Source organism: Dipodomys merriami, unplaced genomic scaffold (genome assembly GCF_024711535.1).
Source record: "Dipodomys merriami isolate MVZ:Mamm:240054 unplaced genomic scaffold, mDipMer1.0.p SCAF_9, whole genome shotgun sequence".
Taxonomy (NCBI): Eukaryota; Metazoa; Chordata; class Mammalia; order Rodentia; family Heteromyidae; genus Dipodomys; species Dipodomys merriami.
The window spans coordinates 3153224-3176484 of record NW_027206512.1 but is presented as its reverse complement, the minus strand read 5'-3'; the positions used below and the strand labels follow the sequence as shown (position 1 = coordinate 3176484).

The 23261-nt window shown below is 35.7% G+C and overlaps 1 protein-coding gene across 4 annotated transcripts in view; it reads right to left on the bottom strand.

Moving 5' to 3' along the window:
- Window positions 1-23261, bottom strand: part of Fstl5 (follistatin like 5) — an 829526-nt gene that overhangs the window by 190585 nt on the left and 615680 nt on the right. For all 4 annotated transcript variants that reach the window (XM_070012485.1, XM_070012487.1, XM_070012486.1 and 1 more), the window contains exon 8: window positions 7877-7997. In XM_070012485.1, the coding sequence (XP_069868586.1) occupies window positions 7877-7997 (121 nt within the window). The remainder of the gene's footprint in view (window positions 1-7876; window positions 7998-23261) is intronic.

Here is a 23261-nt window from a genome sequence, read left to right as displayed (position 1 = left end):
TATGAATGGCTTGAATGATTTAAGCATAATACAAATGGCTGGAGAAATCAAAATTAGCTTAAAAATGGAACATCAATATTTGGAAATCTGAAAATAATTAGAACAAAGGCCTCCAATTGAACTTATTATCAGAATAGCATGCAGAAAAACATCATTATGATCTTGAATTTAGAACAATGGAAACTATAGTTATGATTTTAAAAAGGAAAAAAAATAAGATCAGATCTAATTGGTTTATGGGAGAATACCAAGCTGTCATACATCAGTGCAGTTGGAAGCCAAACTGAGAAAATAAAGAAAACCTATTTGAAAAGCAAAAATTACTTTCCACCAAATTGTTTAGCAAATATGGATCTCAAATCCAAGAGATAGTTTCAAGAAGACAAAGGAAACCCAAGAAAACAAGCCAAATTATTACCTAATTAAGTTTTTTGAACCCACTGTAAAGAAAAAATCTTAAAATATGCCAAAAAATGAAAAAGAAAATAAGTTGAAAAAGAAATCTAGAAATATTAGCAGAATTTCCTCTAGAAACCAGGCAAACAAAAAACAAGAAAACAAAACAAACAAAAAAAATAAACAAGAAAAAAACAAAAGTGTTTACCTGAGAGCCAATATCCTACAAAACTATTTGTCATAAGAGACAATAAAAATGTCTCTAGGCAAACAATGGTTGAGAAAATGCATCAGAAGCTGAGTTGAGCTTTAAATCCCTTAGAAATGTTTGTGGTAGTGTAAAAAATTCAGAATTCAGGTTTACATGAAGAATTAGGAATCAATTTAAAGAAAAAATAAAATAATGTTATTTGGTTTATAAAATATATAGAAATAAATATTTGACAATGTTATTGTAAGGAATGGAGAAGAGTGATGAAATATGTTTTTAGATTCTTACCTTATTACTGAAGTAGAATATTACTTGAAAATTACTTGCAACTGTAGTTTATAGCTATACCTAACTAAACAAAAGGTATTGTGAATATAGCTAATCTCAATAGTATAGATAAAGTAGAATCCTAAATCCTCATGTTGTGCATGAATCTGGTGTATGCATGTAGTTTCAATACTTGGTAGGATGAGGCATGATCATTCTAAGTTCCAGGACAATTTGACTTCTGTATCTTTACCCTTTCTCCAAAGAATAAGAAGGAAAGAAGGAAAGATAAAATACAGTAATGAAATATATGCAATCCAGCAGAAGGAACTACATAGAGATAATAAATAAAAGAACAGATATAACAACTTGCTACCAAAAGCAAGATGCCTACTTAACCCAAGTTAAGTATGAATGAGCAAAGATGTTGAGGGCTTCCCCAAGTACATTTCCTACTGAAGGGACTAAATGTAGGAATTAGGGAGGAGCTCCATTCTTTGTATTTAACTTGTGATTTAAACTTCTGAGTTTTCTTTAGACTTTAACTTACACAGTATAATATTTTAATTTGCATATTATTTATTTTAGAATAAGTCATTTATAAATTTAATCTTATAAGTGTCATTTCCCTCGGGTAATTATAAATTAAATACGTACATATTACATTTTGGACATTTTTGCTACATTCTTGTGTGACTGAACATCTATGAAGAAGTCACACCAAATGGAAGATCCTATACTTTTTGACTGAGGCTGAACAGAACATTAATCGTGGAGAAATAAGCATCGCAGAACCAGAGGCAAGATTATCAATTACTATATTTACAATTTAAATATCCATCTAATATTAGCAATTGTGTTTGACTCAAAATTCTCTTCATGGAAGGTAACTCTTCCAATGAGTAGATAAACCTGTATGACCTCTCAGTTCCACCAAAAAGAAAGCTAAGACTGCTATATATATGACCTGAAGTCCCTGAATGGCTATATCGCACCTCTCTGAAACTTTACCGGTGTGTTTGAGTAAATGCATTAATGTGTCACTTTCTCTTATTCTGTAACTATAAAGTTTTTGCAAAGTCTTCTGCAATAGAGCACATTATTCAAGGCAACTGAATCAAATTGCAGGGCAAGGTCAATCTTATTTTGTTCAGAATAACTTTCTAATTTTCTTTGGAACAAGAGCTCTGTTTGGGATTAATACTATTACAAAATTAGAGTATCTTGATATCATGATTTAATCTAATTATAGAATTTCTAAATAGCAATAATGGACAGTGAAATCTAGCATGTGAAATAATGTATGAGAGAAATTTTCAGGACTTGCTATTATATTAATGTACTCTATCATATTTCAAAATCTAGAACGTGATATTCAGTGCTTGCCAGTAGCTCCTGAGAGGAGTTACAGGAAAGCTACAGTAGGTAATAAAGGACAACGATTTCCTAAAAGTGAATGTCCCAAGCATATCTCAGAGGAAAGGACTTAAATTTCAGTGGATGATTGGGAAGATACAAGAGAACCAGGAAGAAAGGAGATGGAGAAACAGATAACAACAATGACAATGGAAAAAGAGTGTGCATTTATGATACTCCTGAGCATGCTGTACTATGGCCAGTTAGGATTCAATTCCAGTGCATCCTTCTGAATAATCTAGTGTCCTCAACACTGCCATTTCATGACCTAATCCCTCATTGGCTGAGGACTGGTACTTAAAATGTTGAATCTCTCGCACATCTTTTCTATTTGAAAATAGCTAAGTTTTTAGCAAAAATGGCAGGTAGAAAGGCAGGAATCACAGCAGAGACTGTGCTGTGTATCACATGGAAGTGGACCCAGGAACAGAGTCTTAATATTGTCTTGAATAGTCTTAAGATGGAAAAGTGGCACTCTACGTGGCAATACAATATGCTTCACTAAGGAACAGCCATTCCCCTACAACACCATAAGCCAAAAATAAATAAAAAATCTGGAGAATATCAAACAAATGCATTTGAACTTGTTATTTTCATATAAGTAATTTGCCCCAATAGTAGTTCTTGTACTTTATTATCAGAATTTTCAGGAAGATTTGTTAAAACAATAGTTGAGACAGACACTAGTGGCTCCCATCTCATCTCATCATAGCTACAGAAAAAGGTAAGATTCCGTTAGTTACAGGCTAGCCTGGAGAAAATATTCACAAACCCCCATCTGAATCAACAGCTGCATATGTGGGCTCTTACCTATAATCATAGCTACTCAAGAGGCAGAGATCCAAAGGATCTCAGTTCCAGCCCAGGCCAGCCAAAAGTTTGCCCCACTACCTTAACAGAAAAGGTTGTTAGCATGTTTGCATATGCCTTTTAGTGATAGTAGGAAGGTTAAATAAGATCACATCCCCAGTCATTTTCAGGCAAAAAGAAAGATGTTATTACAATTTTAACCTAAGTATGATGGGTTACAGTCATTGCCTCATGCAGGAGAGAACCTGGCTAGCAAATGTGAAGCTCTGAGTTTAAATCTCTCTCTCTCTCTCTCTCTCTCTCTCTCTCTCTCTCTCTCTCTCTCTCTCTCTCTCTCTCTCTCTCTCTCTCTCACACACACACACACACACACACACACACACACACAACCCACAAACACAAACACACTGCTCTAATCAATGCTTGTAGTCTCTAATCCAGTTGATGGTGTGGGAAACTCTGAGAATTTACACTTGAGTTACAATGGCTCCTTTGTCTGGAACTTCAGAAAATACTAACCTAGAGTCTCCATCCAAGTGTCTCTCCTGTCTTTTACTAACTCACAGAGGCAGGAGAAAAGTATAGGAGGAAGAAGGTGTCTAATTTCTTGTGTCCTAGATCTCACTGTCAAGTGAAAGGTTTCATTTTCCTTCTCAGCTGGACCATGCACAGTTTACAAATGAGGCTGTGCCAGCACAGAGGGTCTCTTGCTGCCTGGGATGGATGAAGGTGGGGATGTTCCAGTCTATGCTGCAAAACAGAAAAAAAAACCCTTTGCTCTCCTCACTCAGACACCTCCTCTAAACCATTTCTAATAAAGATGATAAAAGTGATGCATTTCTAAAGGAAATCTACTCTTTGAAGTGAACATTGTGTTTGAAGAATTACATCTCCTTTTATAAAAGGGAAAAATGGACGTATTGACATCCAACAAAAGAAGCTATTTTCATAAGAAGTTTGACAGGAATAGAAAGAGGAATCTACCTGAATTTCCCAGGACAATTAAGTGTCTTTGAATGAGAGCAATACAGCATTCATATGGGTTTACTGTGAATATGGATAAGCTTTCTGCCTATAAGGTAGCATCTGCACTGAATGACTTTAACATTTTTCCAACATTCTATATCATAAGCTTAATATCTAAGGGCAATTTACTTTATGTAAGAAGAAGATGAAATGAATTCCACTGATAGAATCAAGTGCTTTTGATATATACATAATGTTTCTTCAAATAAGGATGAAGAGGCACTCTCTTGTTTCTGGAATCTAATTTTTCATTGCTAGAAAAAAACCATGGATACTGATAGACTTTGACTTGGTTTGTACTCTATGTGTTTAAATAAAATTTGCATTTCAAAAACGCTCACAAATTCCATTCGAAATATTTTCAGGGTTTCTTATAACAATGAATGATTTCTTTCATTTCAACTAGTAATAGATCAATAGACCAAATGTCAAGATAATCTTTTACATGTAAATGAAGATTTAGTTTGATTGAGTCTGTCCGTCTGTCCGTCTGTCTGTCTGTCTGTCTCTGTCTGTCTGTCTGTCTGTCTGTCTGTCTGTCTGTCTGTCTGTCTGTCTGTCTGTCTCTCTCTCTCTCTCTCTCTCTCTTCTCTTTCTCTCTGGTTTGTCCTGGGACTTGCACTGAAAGTCTGGGTGCTGTCCCTGAGCTTTTGTTCTCAAGCCACAGTTACACTTCTGTCTTTATTTCTGACTAATTGGAGATAAGGATCTCACAGACATTCTTGCCCAGTCTAGTTTCTAACCAGGATCCTCAGATCTCAGCAGTCTCCTATATAGCTAGGATTACATGTGAAAGCCACTGGAACCAAGCCTTAGGGTTTCTTTAGCTTTGTTTGGAAAGAGAATAGAAAATGGAAAGAGTTACAATAGTTTTAGAGATTTTGGGGGGGTCTATAGAGGTGTTATATAGGTTGCATTCTGTCACATATTTATTTCATTTTCCAAGTCTTTCTTCAATCTCAGCTGTTCTTTGCTTATTGACTTGAAACAGTAGCGAAATCTTATTTATTGTACTTATTCAAACATAAAGCTATGATATCATTTTTTTAAAAAAAGAGGACGCTACTACTAAAAAATAAAAACACTATAGAAAACTAATCAAGGTTGCTATTTTCTAAATAATTCTACCATTGGTAGTAATTTTATTATAAGGAGTTAGTGATATATTGCTGTTTTGCAAAATGTAGCAACAATGGCCCTTTGCCCACACAATACTCATTTCTGCCTTTTTTTATTGATTGAATATTTTAGGGTTGTGTTTGGCAATGTACACAGACCACAGACACATTTTTCAACCATTTTCTGTGTAGGAAGGGTTAAGCACAATGATTATTGATGTTTTGACTAAGAATATTTTAAAAATGCTTCCTCGTATGTTCAGTGACCTTTTCTCTTACTACCTCTTCCCTTTTCCTTACTGAAAAATTTATGCAGAATTCCCATGCCAGTGAGAAGAGGACCAGGAGAATTTTATGGCACAGATGACATTTATTTATCCAGCCTGGGTCACATTATCAGGACTTCTTTTTTGTGTAAGGAAATCAAACCTTGTCTTCTTTCAGATCCCATTAGTTTGTGTCTCTGTGGGAGAAACCGTTCTTATTGTCTTCTGTTTTTAAATACAGAGCAGTAGAACAAGTATTTGATCTATGGTAGTTGAACTTGATGAATCAGGGTTGTTGTATACCTTATTTCTCCTTTAGGCTAAGACCAGAATTGGAAAATTGAATTTAAAAGTACAGCTGGACTGCATAAACACGTAAGAAGTTTTGGTGAGGTATTCATTGACCAATTAAAATATGAGAGTAGAATTAGGCACTGGTGGCTCATACCTTTGGCCCTAGCTACTCATGAAGCAGAGATTTGAGGCCAAGATTTATATTCAGCCTTGGTAGAAAAATTGGTAAAAAAAAAAAAATATATTTACAATTAACTAGCCAAAAGCCAAAAGTAGAAAAGTGGCTTAAGTGGGAGAGTTTCATCTTTGAATTTAAAAAGGCAAATGAATAAATGAGGCCCTGAGTTCAGGTTCCCATATTGGCACAAAGGATAAAAAGAAAAAGAAATGGTACCTTAGGTTGATCTTAGGACCTCACATTTGCTTGCTTACTAGGCACGTGCTCTTCCACTGATGCTACACTTCCAGACCAGCTTATGGTTGGTTAATTGGAAATGGAGTTTCGTAGACTTTCTGGTAGAGCTAGCTTCTAACAACAGTCTTTAGGACTTCCCCTCTTAAGTAGCTAGGATTACAACTTGAAAGTATTTCTTATTCAAACACAAATTGACAGATGTTCGAGAAAACACATTTATCAAAATTAATGAATACCTTCTTTGAGCACCTCATAATAGTAATATTTGGCCAACATGTAAACCTTAGACAATTTTTCTCTTCTTATCATGATCATGAATGTGTCCTTAGTTATTTAGCATGTGGACCATCACTGTAATGATTTTCTTGTAAACCTACTTGACTTACTCCTATCCCTCTCTTATGTGCTATTTTGTCATACAAAAATCAAACATCAAACATATTTTCTGTTGACTGTTCAAAGTCAAGTGCAACAGAACAGAAAATACAAGGATCCAAAGTTTTGTCCACCAAGTGTCCTCGCTCTGAAAGATACTTATTTCTTCATTTTGTCTACTCAGACCATGCACTCACAGAAACTCTGTATTCTACTGAAAAGCATTCTGCAATGTCGAAAATTTCCTCTTGCCACTACACCAAACATCCTAAACTCAAAACTATCTGTCTCCTAATTTTATTAAAATGGAGATTCACCTTTAGGAACAATTTTTTGTTTGGTTAGCAGATCACATCTTTTTTTATTTTTTAATTATTATATTTAATTAGTTGTCCAAAAAGATTTTAATTCAACATGTCAATTTATGAGTACAATGAATCACAATCATGGTCACTCTTTTTTAATTCTTCCCCATCTCTTCTTACCCCACCTATCACCTCAAATAGTCATTTATTTAATATTTTTACAGCTTCCCATTACACTGACAATAGAAATGAAGATATCTAACCAGGTACAGAAAGCTCCAAATGATGTGATTCCTGACTATCTCTAATAACTCAGAACGAGCTCGTGCCTTCCAGTCACACTGACCATCCTGCTGCTCTCATATAGACTTCTGCTGCTTTTTTAAAGATGAGTAGAAAAACAAGATTAACTATGGGAACACATCAGTAATGATTAGTAAATCATATATACAATGTCACATCAATTCAAGTTAATAAAATGTGACCAAATGAAGCTCTGATCACAGGAATGATATTGGTGACTCTGTCAGTATCACTAGTCTCCGATGTCACCATTACCAGGATCTGACATCACCATAATTAGAATAAAATTTGCTACATATGAATGAGAATTTCCAAAAACATTACCTAACTAAAATTTTCAGCTGCAAAATATTTGAGCTTCTAAAATGTGTCTTTGGCTAATTTTTATATACTAAACCAAAAGAGCTAAATGTTCTAGTTTTTAGTTTTTTAATGAAAAATGAGATATTCTGTAATGTTTTACAATAAAATTATTGTTAATGTGCATTCACCTGAGTGCTTTTTAAATTTAAAAGTTGTTACATTAATAGTAAATCCAAAACTGAAAAAATGAGAGACTTGCTAAAGTTGAAAACAATTTAAATAAACCTACTAAAGTCTCCCCTGACCCATTAGTTGTGATATATTCTGTTTATCAAATGAAGCAAAACTGATTATATTACCACAAGTCTTACCATTCACTTGGAAGATGTGAGTCTGGTAGATGTGTTCATACCCATCTGCATAGCAGGTGTAATTGCCCATGTGAGTAGTAGTAACTTTTGTAATATACAAAGATCCATCATCTCCAAAGTCCTGTACAAAATAATATAAAATTCAGTACAGCAATATATTTGCATTTTGATAATTTACTTTTAGAAAACTATATAACACATTAAACTTGTATCAAAATAATCACTTAACATATGGGGAACCTCATTTTATCATTTTCTTTTTTTTTAATTGTATTTTATTTTATTTGAGAACATTCTGTACAGAGGGGCTACAATTACATGGGCAGGATAATGCATACATTTCTTACCAAGCATTGCAGCCTCCTCCTTTGTTTACCCTTCACTTCCCTTCCCCGCCTCCCCCCTCCCCCCACCCAATTTTACCTCCCTCCCCCCACCCAATTATACCCCCCTTCCCCCCCCCACACCGACATTGTAAAGTTGGTTTTGACATGACATTTTGTACTTCTCATTGTTGCAACAGGTCCACCTGAATCCTTAAACGACTTGTTTTATCATTTTCTTAAGGTATATTATGTTTAAAAACATATGATCTAAAGGTCATGCACAATTGCTTGCAAAAGATCACTACCAAACTGGTTCTATGAGGCCAGCATAACCCTCATCCCAAAACCAGATAAGGACCCATCAAAGAAAGAGAACATTGATGAACATTTTCTTTAATGAACATTGATGCAAAGCTTCTCAGTAATTCTGGTCAACCAACTGCAACAACTAATCAAAAAATTCATACACTATGATCACACAGGATTCATTCCTGTGATGAAAAGCTGGTCCAATATACATGTCAGTTAACATAATTCAACACATCATTAGGAACAAGAAGCACATAATCATAAGAAGCACATAATCATCTTAATAGATGAGTAAACATTTGACAGGAGATAACACCCCTTTATGATGAAAGCTCTGGAGAAACTAGGAATCCAAGGACTATTCCTCAATATAATAAAGGCTATATATGACAAACCTACAGCTAGCATTATATTTCATGTTGAAAAGTTAAAACCATTTCTTCTTCACCAAACTTCAATATAGTATTGAATTCCTAGACAGAGCAATAAGACAAGAACAAACATAAAAGGGATCCAAATTAGGAAAGAAGTAAAACTCTCCTTCTTTGCAGATTACATTATCCTGTATGCAAAGAACCTATGGACTCCTCTTCCAAATTACTTGAGCTGATCCAAAACTTTGGCAAAGTAGCAGGGTATAAAATTAATGCACAAAAATCAGTAGTGGGTCTGTATGCCAACAATAAGAAGAGGGTGGCTGAAATCAGAAAAACAACACCTTTTGTAAATAGCCTCAAACAAAATAAAATACCTAGGAATTAAGTTAACCAAAGAGGTGAAGGATGTCTATGATGAAAAGTCTATGGAGAAAAATTTAAAAACTTAAAAAAGGGAAGTGTCTCTGTGGCTCAAGTGGTAGAGAGCTAGCCTTGAGCTGAATCGCTCAGGGACAGTGTCCAGGCCCACAGTTCAAGTCCCACAATCGACAAAAAAAAGAACTTAAAAAAGGAAATAAAAGCAAATTTAAGAAAAACGAACTATCTCCTATGTTCCTAGATTGGGAGGAATAACATCGTGAAATTGCAATACTGCCCAAAGGTACTACAAATTCTAAGCAATACTCATCGAGATCCCAACAACATTCTTTAATGACATAGAAGAAACAATCCAATAATTAATAATGATTAATAATAAAATACCTCAAATAGCAAAAACATCCTTAGCAGGCAAAACTGTGCCAGAGGTATATCAATAGAAAACTTCAAACTTTATTACAAAGCTATAGTTAAAAATCAGCTTCGTTTTTACACATTAACAGGCCTGAGGACCAATGGTATAGAATGGAAGACCCAGTCATGATCCCAAAAACCTATTATCACCTAATCTTTGATAAGGAAGCCAAAATTATCAGATGGAAGAAAGACAGCCTCTTCAAAAAATGTTGTTGGCAGAATTGGCTATGCATATGTAGAAAACTGAAGTTACATCCATATATATTACACTACACCAGAATCAACTCCAAATGAATCAAATACTTTGAGGTAAGAGCAGATATCTTGGAAATATTACAGGAAGGGATAGGGGATACACTAGCACTACTTGGCATGGGTTGAAACTTTCTAAATAAAGATCCAAAAATTCAACAAATCAAAGAAAGGCTGGATACATGGGATTTTATTAAACTAGAGAGCTTTTTCATGGCAAAGGACATAGCTAGCAAGATAATTGGAAACCCCACAGAATGGGAGTTCTTCACTAGCTATACAATAGACAAGGGCCTCATAACAAAAATATATTAGAGCTCAAAACTTAAACACCTAATAAGAACTCGTCAAAACCACATTGAGATTCTAACCTTCCCCAGTTAGAAAGGCCATTATCGAGAAAACAAATAATAGTAGATGCTGGTGGCGCTGTGGCCAAAAGGGAATGCTACTACACTATTGGTGGGAATGTAAACTGGCTGAATCACTCTAGAAAGCAGTATGGATGCTCTTCAAAAGACTAAACATGGAATGTCCCTATGATTCAGCAATCCGATTCCTAGGCATTTACCCAAATGAACACAAACAAGGCCACAGTAATGCTACCAACACAACTGTGTTCATTGCAGCATTAATTACCATAGCTAAGATATGGAACCAACCCAGATGCCCTTCAGTATATGAATTGTTGAAGAAACTGTGGTATATATGCACAATGGAATTTTTGCTTCCATCAAAAAGAATTACATCGCCCCACTCATAAGGAAATGGAAAAGTTGGAAAAAAATCATATTAAGTGAAGTAAGTCTGACTCAAAGAAACATAGGTTCCATGGTTTCTAAGACAATCTGTCTAGGACAGTCCAAGCAGAGGATCACAATAGCTCAGTAACTATGTATATAAGGCCATATAAAATGATGCTAATTGAAAAAAAGTCCAAATATGGAAACAAGATGTTTTTGTTGTTATTGTTGTTTTTAATGTACTGTATGGAGTTATTTATTTTTATTTCATTTGTCCCCCACCCTTTGTTCTATCCTCTGTTGTCATTTATTTTTCATTTTCATAACCAGTGTCTTGTATATATGCTTATCTGATTTGGGGAAGGGAAGAGGACTAACAAAGTGGTGAGACAAAGGACAAAGTTTGAACCAATGCAACAGCAATATTCTCAAGACACTATGTTGGAAATGAACTTTACAACTTTGAGGGAGGAAGTGTTCAGGAGGAGGGAAAGTGTGAGAAAAATGAGGAAGGGGTAACTATTTGATAAGAAATGTACTCATTACCTTACTTATGTAATTGTAACCCCTCTATACATCATCTTTACAATAAAATTAAATTAAATAAAAAATATGATCTCAAGGCCCAGCATAATGGCTTGCACTTGTAATCCCAGGAGACAGAGATGAACAAGGTGGTAGTTGCAGGCCATCCAGAGCATAAGTTAGTGAGATCCTATGTTTTAAAAAGCCAGATATGGCTGGGTGCTGGTGGCTCACGCCTGTAATCCTAGCTACTCAGGAGGCTGAGATCTGAGGATCCCGGTTCAAAGCCAGCCCGGGCAGGAGAGACCGTGAGACTCCTATCTCCAATAAACCACCAGAAAACCGGAAGTGGCGCTGTAGCTCAAGTGGTAGAGCACTTGCCTTGAGCTGAAGAGCTGAGGGACAGCGCCCAGGCCCAGAGTTCAAGCCCCACGGCCGACCAAAAAAAATAAATAAATAAATAAATAAAATAAAATAAATAAAAAGCCAGATACAATAGAGGTGGTGCATGGTGGTCTGAGGCTGGTACAATTCCATACCCTTCCTGAAAACATACCCTTTCTGAAAAATAAATTAAAAGCAAAATGGACTGGACTGGGGAATGGCTGAAGTGATACTTACCTAGAAGCATGTGACCTGGTTCTAATCCCTAGCACTGACAAAAAGAAAGAAAGAGAGAGAGAGAGAGAGAGAGAGAGAGAGAGAGAGAGAGAGAGAGAGAGAGAGAGAGAGAGAGAGAGAGAGAGACTTTCTTGTTCCTAAATCCATATTTTCTATATTACTTGAAATGAAATATATGTGCTTATAAAATAACTTAGTTTTCACATACTTGTTCTGCTTACCATACATTAAAAAAATATACTTTCAATTTATACTCTGAACAAACAGCTGTTAATTAAATTTTCCACACTTGTTATTTTTCCTAATTTTTATATTATCCAGTCACAAATTTACAAACAAAAGCAGTGATTAAAGCAGGATAATAAAATATAAAACCTAAATTACAGCATGGACTCACAGAAAACCTGGCAGTTCTGCCACTGCTTAACCACTAGCCTGGGTTCAAGTTTAAGTCTTGAGAAATGAACAACATATTTGAATAAAATCACTATGCTATTTTATATTTATGAAACAAATGCCTTACCATTTGGGGAAAATACTACAAGAACCTCACAGTGAAATGTAAAAGGTCTAGTAGAAGAAACCAAAATATAAGCTCTTTTTAAAGGTAATCACACACTGGGAAAAACTGTCAGTCAGTATTTTAATTTCATTTCATTTCATTTTTTTTTGTCAGTCCTGGGGCTTGAACTCAGCACCTGGGCCTTGTCCCGGAGCCTCTTTGTGCTTAAAGGTATTGTTCTACCACATAAGCCACAGCATCACTTCCGTTTTTTTCTAAGTTTTTTTGGAGATAAGAGTTTCATGGACTTTTCTGTTCAGGCTGGCTTCAAACTGCAATCCTCAGATCACAGCCTCCTGAGTAGCTAGTGACTGAGGCATCAACTCACATGACTCCTTCTGAGTTCCTGTGTACATGAGGGTGCATGCTGGAATGCATTCCCTCTGGGGGAGGATGGAGGATGCCCCTTACTCCAAGTCAGGGTTAGGGTCCTGTACACTGTGCTAGACTCAGATGATGGTTTGCAGCAAGTGCCATTCGTGCTCCTCCTAGTTAACACCATAGACCAATGTCTTGAGACTCCCTTTGTGTACTCACCTGTGCTTTATCTAGTTTTACAACCTTTGATTACTGTAACTGCTCCACATTTGTTGAGAAGAATTAGCTATACCTGCTTACTGACTTAGAGTTAAACTATCATTATCTGCTCTCCTGTAAAACTGTTTAAGATTAACTCTCTGCCTCCTGACTGAAGATTTACTTCTCCTGCTTGTGTGCAATATATAAGCATGTGATGTTTCAATAAACTTTGTCTATACCCACATGGTATGGTCCCTTTCTGCCTACCAGACACTGTGTTCCCGGGTCTTGCTGTGTGAACAGCAACAGCTAGAATTACAGGTGTAAACCCCCAGTGCTCAGCTTTGTTCTTTTAAGGAAAAAAAATAATTCTAGAACTAGGCAAATACTTTATATCATCTACTATCTACTGGATATTTATGAAAATATATGGCTGAAACTCAATTAAAATGTTCATTTTCATTTGATTTCTTACCCTTTCCATAGCTACTTAGTGGCCTTAATCTCACAACTGTAATTGTTTTGGCTATGAAATCCATCATTTTGGCAGACCCTGGAGGGGAAAGCACAGGTTTAGAAAGTCATGGGGTCCCATCCTCAGACAATTATTCCATTGAGTATATTTGGCATTTCCTTAAAATCTTACATTTTCTCTTATTTGAAAAAGATAGCTCAATCTATGTAAACTTTGTACCCGCAGGCCTTTGTTAAACATACACACCAGTGGTGTTTCACAATAGAATTTCATAATCTAGAGGTAATAGTTTGGGATTCAAATATACTAACACTGACTATACAGAATCTTAATAAAGAGCTTTGGAATAGAATATACATAGAAAAAACTTGCAAATTTTCATGAAGATATGGGAATACAAACAAATGCAGAAGATTATCTACATGTGAAAAAAAGTGCGCCATTCCTAATCTCTCACCACTGAGCAACTTTGAGACTTTGCATAGGTGGAAAACAAAGGATGAAGCAGTGTACAATGTATAACACAAAGGAAAATATATTAAGTTTTGGAAAATATATGTAATTGCACATTTAATTAAATACCTCCAATCCCTACCTTAGTTCTAAAAAGCTTGGCAAATATTTTAGTATTTTAGTCAAAAGAACACCTCCATCAAGGCTGTACATCACACTTTGTGAAAATAAAAAACATTCTCCACTTTCAAAGGTAGTAGAACACAACTGACATAGAGAAACAAATTATTTACCAGTCTAAAGGCATATGTCTAGGATGTGTAAAAGTTATTACAATTCGATATAAGGAAGTAGCAGGACATAAAATTAATACACAAAATTCAGTGGGTTTTCTGTGTGTCAACAATGAATGGATGGACAGGAAAATTAGAACAACTCCTTTTTTATTAGCTTCAAAGCAACTATGATTCTTAGTGATTTACATTGAAAAGCATAGAATTCTGAGCAAATAAATGGAAAGAGGGATCATGAGGTGGAAAACTTCCTGTGTTCATGGATTGCCAGAATTAATATCATGGAAATGATATTAATTTCCAAAGGGTTTTTATTACTTCAAAGCAATACTCATCAAAATCTCAATATCAGTCTTGACAGAGATAAAAAAAATTAATCCTAAAATTCATGTAGTAGGTCCAATGTCTTGAGCAAAAAGAACAAATGCTTGGTGTTTCACAATTTTATAACTCTTATTATTAAATAATAAGTAAAACAGCTTAATACTTGCACAAAATCAGACCCAAAGAACAATGGGCCAGAAAAATGACACAATAATAAACCTACACAATAACATTCATATGATTTTTGACAATGCACCTAAAAATATATATGTTGAAGAGATGATATCTTCTCCAGGAAATGGTGCAAGGAAAACTGGCTATCCATACTCAGAAAAGTAAAACTGGATTCTCTTCTCTAACATTGTACTATTATCAATTCAAAGTGGACCAAAGACCTCAATGTAAGATTGGAAACTTGAAACTATTACTTTATTTTTCTCAGCAATTTTCCTTATCCAAATAAAACAGATCAAATCAGTGATTTTGGTGCTCTACCATGTTTAAGAGTGATGACCTCAGAACAAGTATTTTGAATTCTGACGCAAAATCTTGTAGTTACTCAGAATCCCCAGTATACTTTCATAATCTTGCAAGTAATACAAACTCCATAAATATTTCTCCAGAGATTAAATCTTTAGCCTCTATCTATTACAGAGTTGCCTCAAGGCACTGGTGTCTGGAAAGAGTTGATAGGAAAAATTCAAAATAGTTTCTTCTGTGGGTTACTGCCTGTGCTCTTTTTAAAGCAGTGCAAATAGGACTTTTGAAAACAAAAAAGCACATAAAATATTCCATCTGAATTTTAGAAGTTTTCTTGACAACTACCACCTGATTACACTCAATCACATAAGAATAATAACCAGCACATTTGACAAACTGTACATTAGTACTGATCAAAAAGGGCAAGGCAGGGAGGTTCAAGAATGGTTATATAACAACTAAATTTTTACCTGCATTTAATTATGAACATTGCTTAGATTGTTTCACTCGAAGAGCTAAAAACAAACTTTTGAAATCCTTATTTTCAGTTCATTTTCTTTTCTATTATGTTTCTGTACATTATTCTAGCATAAATTATTTTAACTTATAGTTACCTAAAAAGTGTCACTTTGATTTACACTGACCTTAACATAATTCCCCTCTCTAAGGTTGATTATTTCAACATTCTTTTCCTTTGCAATATTGTAAAATGTATTCTCCAATATTGTTTTCATACTTTTTTATTGTAAAAAACCTGTACAGAGGGGTAACAGTTACATGAGCAAGATAATGAGTACATTTCCTATCAAGCATTGTTACCTCCTCCTTTGTTTATCCCCTACCTCCTTTCCCTCCTATCTCCACAACTGCACTCCCCTCCCCCTCTAAATTGTAAAGTTCATTTTTCAACCTAGTGTCTTGTACATCTCATTGTTACAATGGGTCACATATGTGGATGATAGATAGATGAATAGACAGCATGGTAGATAAAATGCCAATAGATTTGCACTCATATTTATGCCACAGGGCTTCAAGGGTAACCTAGAATGATAAAATAGTGGGAAAGCTTATGAGCTAAGCAGGGCTGGAGCCTATGCATAAAAGAATGTAAAATAATTTAAACTGGATTTATATATCATAGCATGAACAAAAGTGAAGTTCATAGAAATAGAACATATATGTGAAAGATAAATATCATGCCATTTAGTTTATAATAATTATAATAATAAAACCTTCATGCCCTCTAACTTTATGTCAAAATCAAATGAAGAATTTTTGAAAAAGGTAAACCATAGATTATTTCAAAATTAGGATTTCTTAAAGACAAAAAGATCTATTACTTTTATGACTAAGGAGAAACAAAAGATAACAAAGAATTAGAAGTGTGGGATGACATATTGTGAGAAATGGCTTATATAATTGTAAGCAGATTCACAGACCAATTAGTAATCAGTAAAGTTCAATTACAAAAATGTGGATACTTTTAAACACCTATTGACAAAACTAGTTTCTTAAACATAAGCCCAAATATGAGCATAAAGGCAAACATTCCAGCTATAATATATATACATATACTTGTACTTCTATAACACACATTGCATTATGGTTATATTTCTAACTGCATTGTTTTCCATATAAAAATAGCTTGTAAAATAGACACCAAACATAACATTCAGATTTTCCAGGAATTTAATTAAATTCTGTAATTAAATTGTGTAAGAGCTCCTTAATTTGACTGAGCTCTTTCCAAGGATCTGCAAGCTGTCCTGTTTCTGTGGCCATATGTTTCTGCAAAATTTGGAAATACAATATCTTGCATATTTTTATTACTAATAAACATCTATTTTTATACTTATTTGTTATTATTTATCATTTTTCCTATAATCGTTGATAACTTCAAGACCAAGATAGCATTCAAGCACACTGTCTACAATGTTACATTGGCAATACCATGTTTTACACAGAAAGATGAAGTATCTTCACTGTAAATTCTCTGTATGTTACCAATTTTTATTCCATACCAGGTCATCTAGCTCTGAAATTCATGTTCTGAAAGTCTATATAAAGCTTATAAGTATATAAGTTTTATATGGTATAAACATCAATATGGTTGAAACCCCAACAAAATATATTAAAAACAATATACATACATTTTGTTTTGTTTTTGTCGGTTGTGGGGCTTAAACTCTGAGCCTAGAAGCTCTCCCTCATCTCTTCAGCTCAAGGCTAGCTCTCTATCACTTGAGCCACAAAGCCACTTAGGGCCTTTTCTGTTTATATGGTGCTGAGGAATTGAACCAAAGGCATGCATGCATCGCAAACACTCTACCACTGAGCTACCTCAGACCCCAAAACTATATACATACATGTTTATACACAGAGTGGCTGTTTATACATATCAGGCAAAAATTAAGCATATGTTTTAGAAGACTATACATTTGTGCTATTATGTGTTATATTTAGAAGAGAGGAAAGAGAACACAATGGCAAAAAATCTACTGGGGCTCAGATTTTTTGTATTGTTAATTTTTAATAAAAATGGTTATTGAGTATATACATATCGAGTTTTTAAGCTATAGATGTGTTTTATACATACATATACACACACACACACACACACACACACACACACACACACACACACACACACACACACACACACACACACACACACCCTGGTTTATATGATTCTCAAATACAAAAAATCCAATGCAAAAAATTAAATTAAAACAGTTTCTCTTTGGTGTATATGGAATATCCTAAACTTCTTTCTGTTACTTTAAACAAGCTTTAACCTTACTTAATAATTAATGTTTAAGATGTCAACTTAGATTTTAATCTAAATGTTTTCAAATAGAATGATTCTATCAAAAATACTAATAATGTGATTGTCAAAGAAATGTGGAGTCTTGATAGCATCTGTGCAATCAGCGGCTTAATAATGTGTATCTTGGTGTTCTAGATCCTTCTTAGATACAGATGGAAATAGTTTCACTCCTGTCCAAACTGAATGCTGATAGTGTTCATGTGACTACAGAGCTGATGAATTACCTTGGAAGGCTCTTTGGTTACTTGACATGGACAAGCTAATACTTGATAAATCAAACATTAGCAATAGTATTATTGTAACTGAAATGCAATGAGCAACCTAAAAAGGTAGAACATAACATCAAAAAACTGTCAGCCACATTTAAATTATGTGCAATACGCCTCAACCAACAGGCTGGATGTTAGGTATAGTTTTGTAATCTCAGCTACCTGGGAGGCCATAGTTAGTAGAATCACAATCCAAAAATGTCCTGGCCAAGCATGAGGCCCTGAGTTCAATTCCAATACCTCCAAAAAAATTCACATTGCTGAATACTGAAACAAACAAAAAAATGCTTGTGTGTGGGGGAGAAATGTTTAAAACCGCTGGAGAAAAGTAACAAAGCGTATAGAGATTCAGTTAAAATGGGCCTACTGTCCAAAATTATGAAAGGCAGGAAAGAACAAAATGGCAATGGCTGGTGGAGATATGTACTAGTTTTTCTATGTTCAGTTGAAGTATTCTCTATTATTGGATAACATTTGACTTTATTCAGTTTTATTGTGCATAATTTACCTAAAATTATAGCACTTTACTGGAATTATTACATAGTCGAATGGAGTTAAAATTAAAAAGAAAAGTCTAAAAGGATTCTGTCACTTGGACTTAAGAAAAATTAAAAATAATTTTCTTCATATTAGGAATGAGATTGTTAATCTGTATTACATTAGAGGTTTGTAGGAGGTTTAAGATTTATGTGAGGAATTTAGGGTTATATAGGAGAAGTTAAATTTATTTCTAAATCTATGAATATTAAGTCTTACAAATTAAATGGTTTATTACAAATGGTTTATTACAAAGAGAATGGGGATGTAGTTTAGTGGTAGAGTGAGTAAATTAGCATATTGAAACCAAGTCACATTGAAAACAAAATCAAAATACATTTGCAAAAATAAATTACTGGTGATCCAACTTTGTTATTGGGGAGATTCCTAAGTTTGAAACAAAATAATGTGGAAAATTATTTAGAAATCTCTTTTAGTAAAAGGTAATAATTCAATAAATGTAGGCACAAGGACAGCTTATGTAGTAAAATAACAACCCAGAAGTTGTTACTAAGTAGTGCAATAGTTAGACAACTATCAATTAAATAATAAAGTTGAACAGATGAACAAAAGAAATTCCATGTTTTCTATCATTCTGAAAATGTACAGAAATAACCATGTGTTAGCCGGGTGACAGTGGCTTATTCCTTTAATCCTCGCTACTCTGGAAGCTGAGATCTGAGGATTGCAGTTCAAAGCCAGCCCGGGCAGGAAAGTCCCTGAGACTCTTATCTTCAATAAATCACTAGAAAACAGGAAGTGGAGCTGTGGCTCAAGTGGTAGAGCGCTCATCTTGAGCTGAAGAGTGCAGGGATGACCTATCCCCCCACCAAAAAAAAAAAAAAAAGAAAAGAAAGAAGAAATAACCATGTGACTTGATGAGGAATATGTGATCTATGCCTCCCCCTGAAAAGTCACGAATGACAAATTGATTATATGATGGTATGATTTTTTTCTGGGTGTAACTAACTAAATGACACCACGGCTGCTGGTCATGCTCTCTTCTCAATGTCATGAGAGAATTGAAAGTTTTGTGCTAACGTCAGCATGTACAGTTGAAACATGTAACTTTTTTTTTTTTTTTCGTCAGTCCTGGGGCTTGAACTCTGGGCTTGGGTGCTGTTCCTGCACTCTTCAGCTCAAGACAAGCGCTCTACCGCTTGAGCCACAGTGCCACTTCCGGATTTCTAGTGGTTTATTGGAGATAAGAGTCTCACAGACTTTCCTGCCCAGACTGGCTTTGAACCGCGATCCTCAGATCTCAGCCTCCTCAGTAACTAGCATTACAGGCATGAACAACCGGCGCCCAGCAATGAGTATAAAAATATATGAATATTAAAACTTTCTTCATTACACTTTGTTTCTGACTTAAGAGTTTCCTGGGAACCTTCTGTTTACCAACCACTGGGACATCTAGGTAAAGTACACGGATATCTTATGGACACAGAGAATTTCCTTTTTTAAATCATCACAAGTGCAAAAGATAATTGCTTTAAGGACTGTGGTAATACAACTATTTCTGCTCCTGACCTGAAATTACTTTTTTGAATTTTATTTTATTGTAAAGGTGCTGTACAGAGGGGTTACAATTATATGAGTTAGGTAAGGAATACATTTCTTGGAGCATTGTTACCCCCTCCTTTGTTGTTCTCCCACTATTCCTTCCCTTCCCCACCTCCCTCATTCTCCATCCCCAAAGTTTTAAAGTTCATTTCCAATATACTGTCTTGTGGGTATCATTGTTGCAATTGGTCATCCTGTGTCTTTGATTCAGTGTTTTGTTATTTCCCTTCCACTCCCCAAATTAGATACATGTTTATATAAGATGCAGGGTACCAAAATCAAGTACAATGACAGCAGGGAGAAAAACATGCAAAGGAAACAAAAAAATCGCACAGTACATTAAAAACAATTAAGAAAGACCACATGTATCCATATCTTGGGGTTCATTTCACTTAGCATCCACTTTTTTGGGGGGGGCGTCCGGTCATGGGGCCTAAACTCTGGGCCTGGGCACTGTCCCTCAGCTCTTCAGCTCAAGGCTAGCGCTCTACCACTTGAGCCACAGCACCACTTCTGGCTTTTTTAATTTTTGCTTATGTGGTGCTGAGGAATCCAACCCAGGGCCTCATGCATGCAAGGCAGGCTCTCTACCACTGAGCTACCTTCCCAGCCCCCCTTTTTTAAATAAGGTTTTTTATTGTGAAAATACTGTACAGATGATTTACAATTACATGAGCAAGGTAATGAGTACATTTCTTATCAAGCATTGTTGCCTTTGTTTTTTCCCTCCCATCTCCACCATTACATAACCCCCCCCCCCAACACAGACACCAAAGTTGTGAAGTTCGTTTGTTGACATAGCATCTTGTACATATCATTGTTGGAGTGGGTCCACCTGTATCCCTAGTTAAACAATTTGTTTTTCCCTTCACCTCCCCAAATTATACCAATACCAAATGCAGTAAAAATAGGGTTACAGAGTATAAATATGATAGAAATAATAGCAAGAAAGAAGAAAACACTTGTGTCATTATCATGAGCTAACATCATCATATCTGAACTTTTCTGCTTGTCTCAAACATATACTAGTTATTGCAAATAAGGGAAATCATGGGACCTATGTTTCTTTAGGCCTGGCTTACTTCACTTAATATCATTTTTTCCAAGTCTTTCCATTTCTTAACAAATGGGGAAATACCATCCTTTCTGATGGAGGCATAGAATTCAATTGTGTATATATACCACATTTTCCTGATCCATTCATCTACTGAGGGGCATCTAGGTTGGTTCCATATCTTAGCTATGGTAAATAATGCTACAATAAACATAGTGGTGCTGGTAAGTTTAATATGGTCTTGTTTGTGATCATTCAGGTAAATGCCCAAAAGTGGAATTTCTAGGTCATAGGAAAGCTCTATGGGGAGTCTTTGAGACCTCCATACTACTTTTCAAATCAAAGAAAGGTTGGACAAATGGGACTGCATGAAGTTGCAGAGCTTCTGCATGGCAAAGTACATAGCTAGCACGATCAATAGAAAGTCCAAGGATTGGGAGAAGATCTTCACTAGCCATACAACTGACAAGAGTCTCATATCTAAAATATACCTGGAACTCAAAAAATTAAATCCCCCACAACAAATCCTCAAAGAAACAACTGCCTAATTAATAAGTGGGCTAAAGACTTACAGAGAAACGTCTCTGAAGAGGAAAGAAGGATGGTCAATAAACACATGAAGAAATGCTCAACCTCTCTAGCCATAAAAGAAATGCAAATCAAAACAACACTGAGATACTACCTCACCCCAGCTGGAATGGCTACAATCAAAAACTCTAGAGAGGGTTCCGAGAAGATGGCGCAGGAGAAGCTGGAGGCTAAACAAGCTCTACATAGAAAGCAGTTTTAGAGTTCCAGTGAACAGTCCTAAGCCAGAGAATCACACCAAGTGTGCCATCACAGTACAGAGAGTTAGGCCAGAGAGGGAAAATCCAGGCAAGAAGACAGATCTGAGCACTTGGCAGTAGCCGGCGCTGCAGCAACAGCGGTGGCATCAGCGGCCATAGCCACCATACCTGCAAAACAGAGAGTCCGGGAGAAAGGAGCCAGACGCAGTGGGCAAGCGGATTCTACTCAACACCAGTAAGAAACGACAAGGAGCAGACATCTTCATCCTGCAGTTCACAAACCAGAGACGAACCAGGAACCAAGACTCAGCATGAGTAGAAGCCTAACATCCTCACTCCTTCTCAGGGAGCAGAGGAGGGAAGGCCACCCCTCTTCCCTCACTACCGGAGATCTCCATCTTTGATACTGACAAAGCTGGGCTGAGCTGCTAGCTCCAACTCAGGCCTTGGAAGAAAACTAGAGTCACTTAGTAGGTCACAAGAACCTAACCTGACCTGCCAGACTCAGCTCCACCCAGGGAAAAGTCACACAGCTCGGGCACCAGCCCCTGGAGTGGCTTTCATCACTGGGTAATCAGAGCCAGAGGCTGCCCCTCCCTTTTGCAGCATTGACAATCAATTGAAATTCAGTAAACATAAACCCTGAGAGTGGCTCCAGTCTGGGCTCTGTGAGTTTCTAACAAGCTAGCCCCCCGGGAAAAGCTACTGTTTGCTGAAATGCCTCAACTCTACCCAGAACCTAACCTCATCACAGCATCTCCAAACTTGAGGAAACAGCCATCTCCCTCTTTTGTGATACTCAAAGCAGATCTCCCTCCCATTGAACTAACTTGGGAGGAGGATCACAACATCCTGGTTGGGAGGAGGATCACAACATCCTGGGTAAAGCAGAGCATTTTTCTGCCTGTTCAAATAAACTGACTTAAGAAACCAACCAAGCCACAGGAAAATCAAACACCACAAGCAGACCAGAGACTCCAAGAGGCTGGTTATGGACACAAGGGAGATACAGGATATTTCCCACCCCTCCCAAAAAAATCAAATAACTTTTTTTTCTTTTTTTTGTACCTTTTATAAAAAAAATTCTAAAACTTTTTTTAAAAAATTTTAATTGTTACTTTTTTTGAAAAAAAATTGTTTTCTAGTAACTTTTTTTCCTCTTATAATTTTTATTTTAAGGGTATAAGTGTGTGCGTTTTTCTTTTTTTTTTCTTTTTTGTTTTTTGTTTAGCTCTACTGAACTTCTGATCTTTTTTCTTTCTTTCTTATTCTTTTCACCTTTTCTTCTCTTTC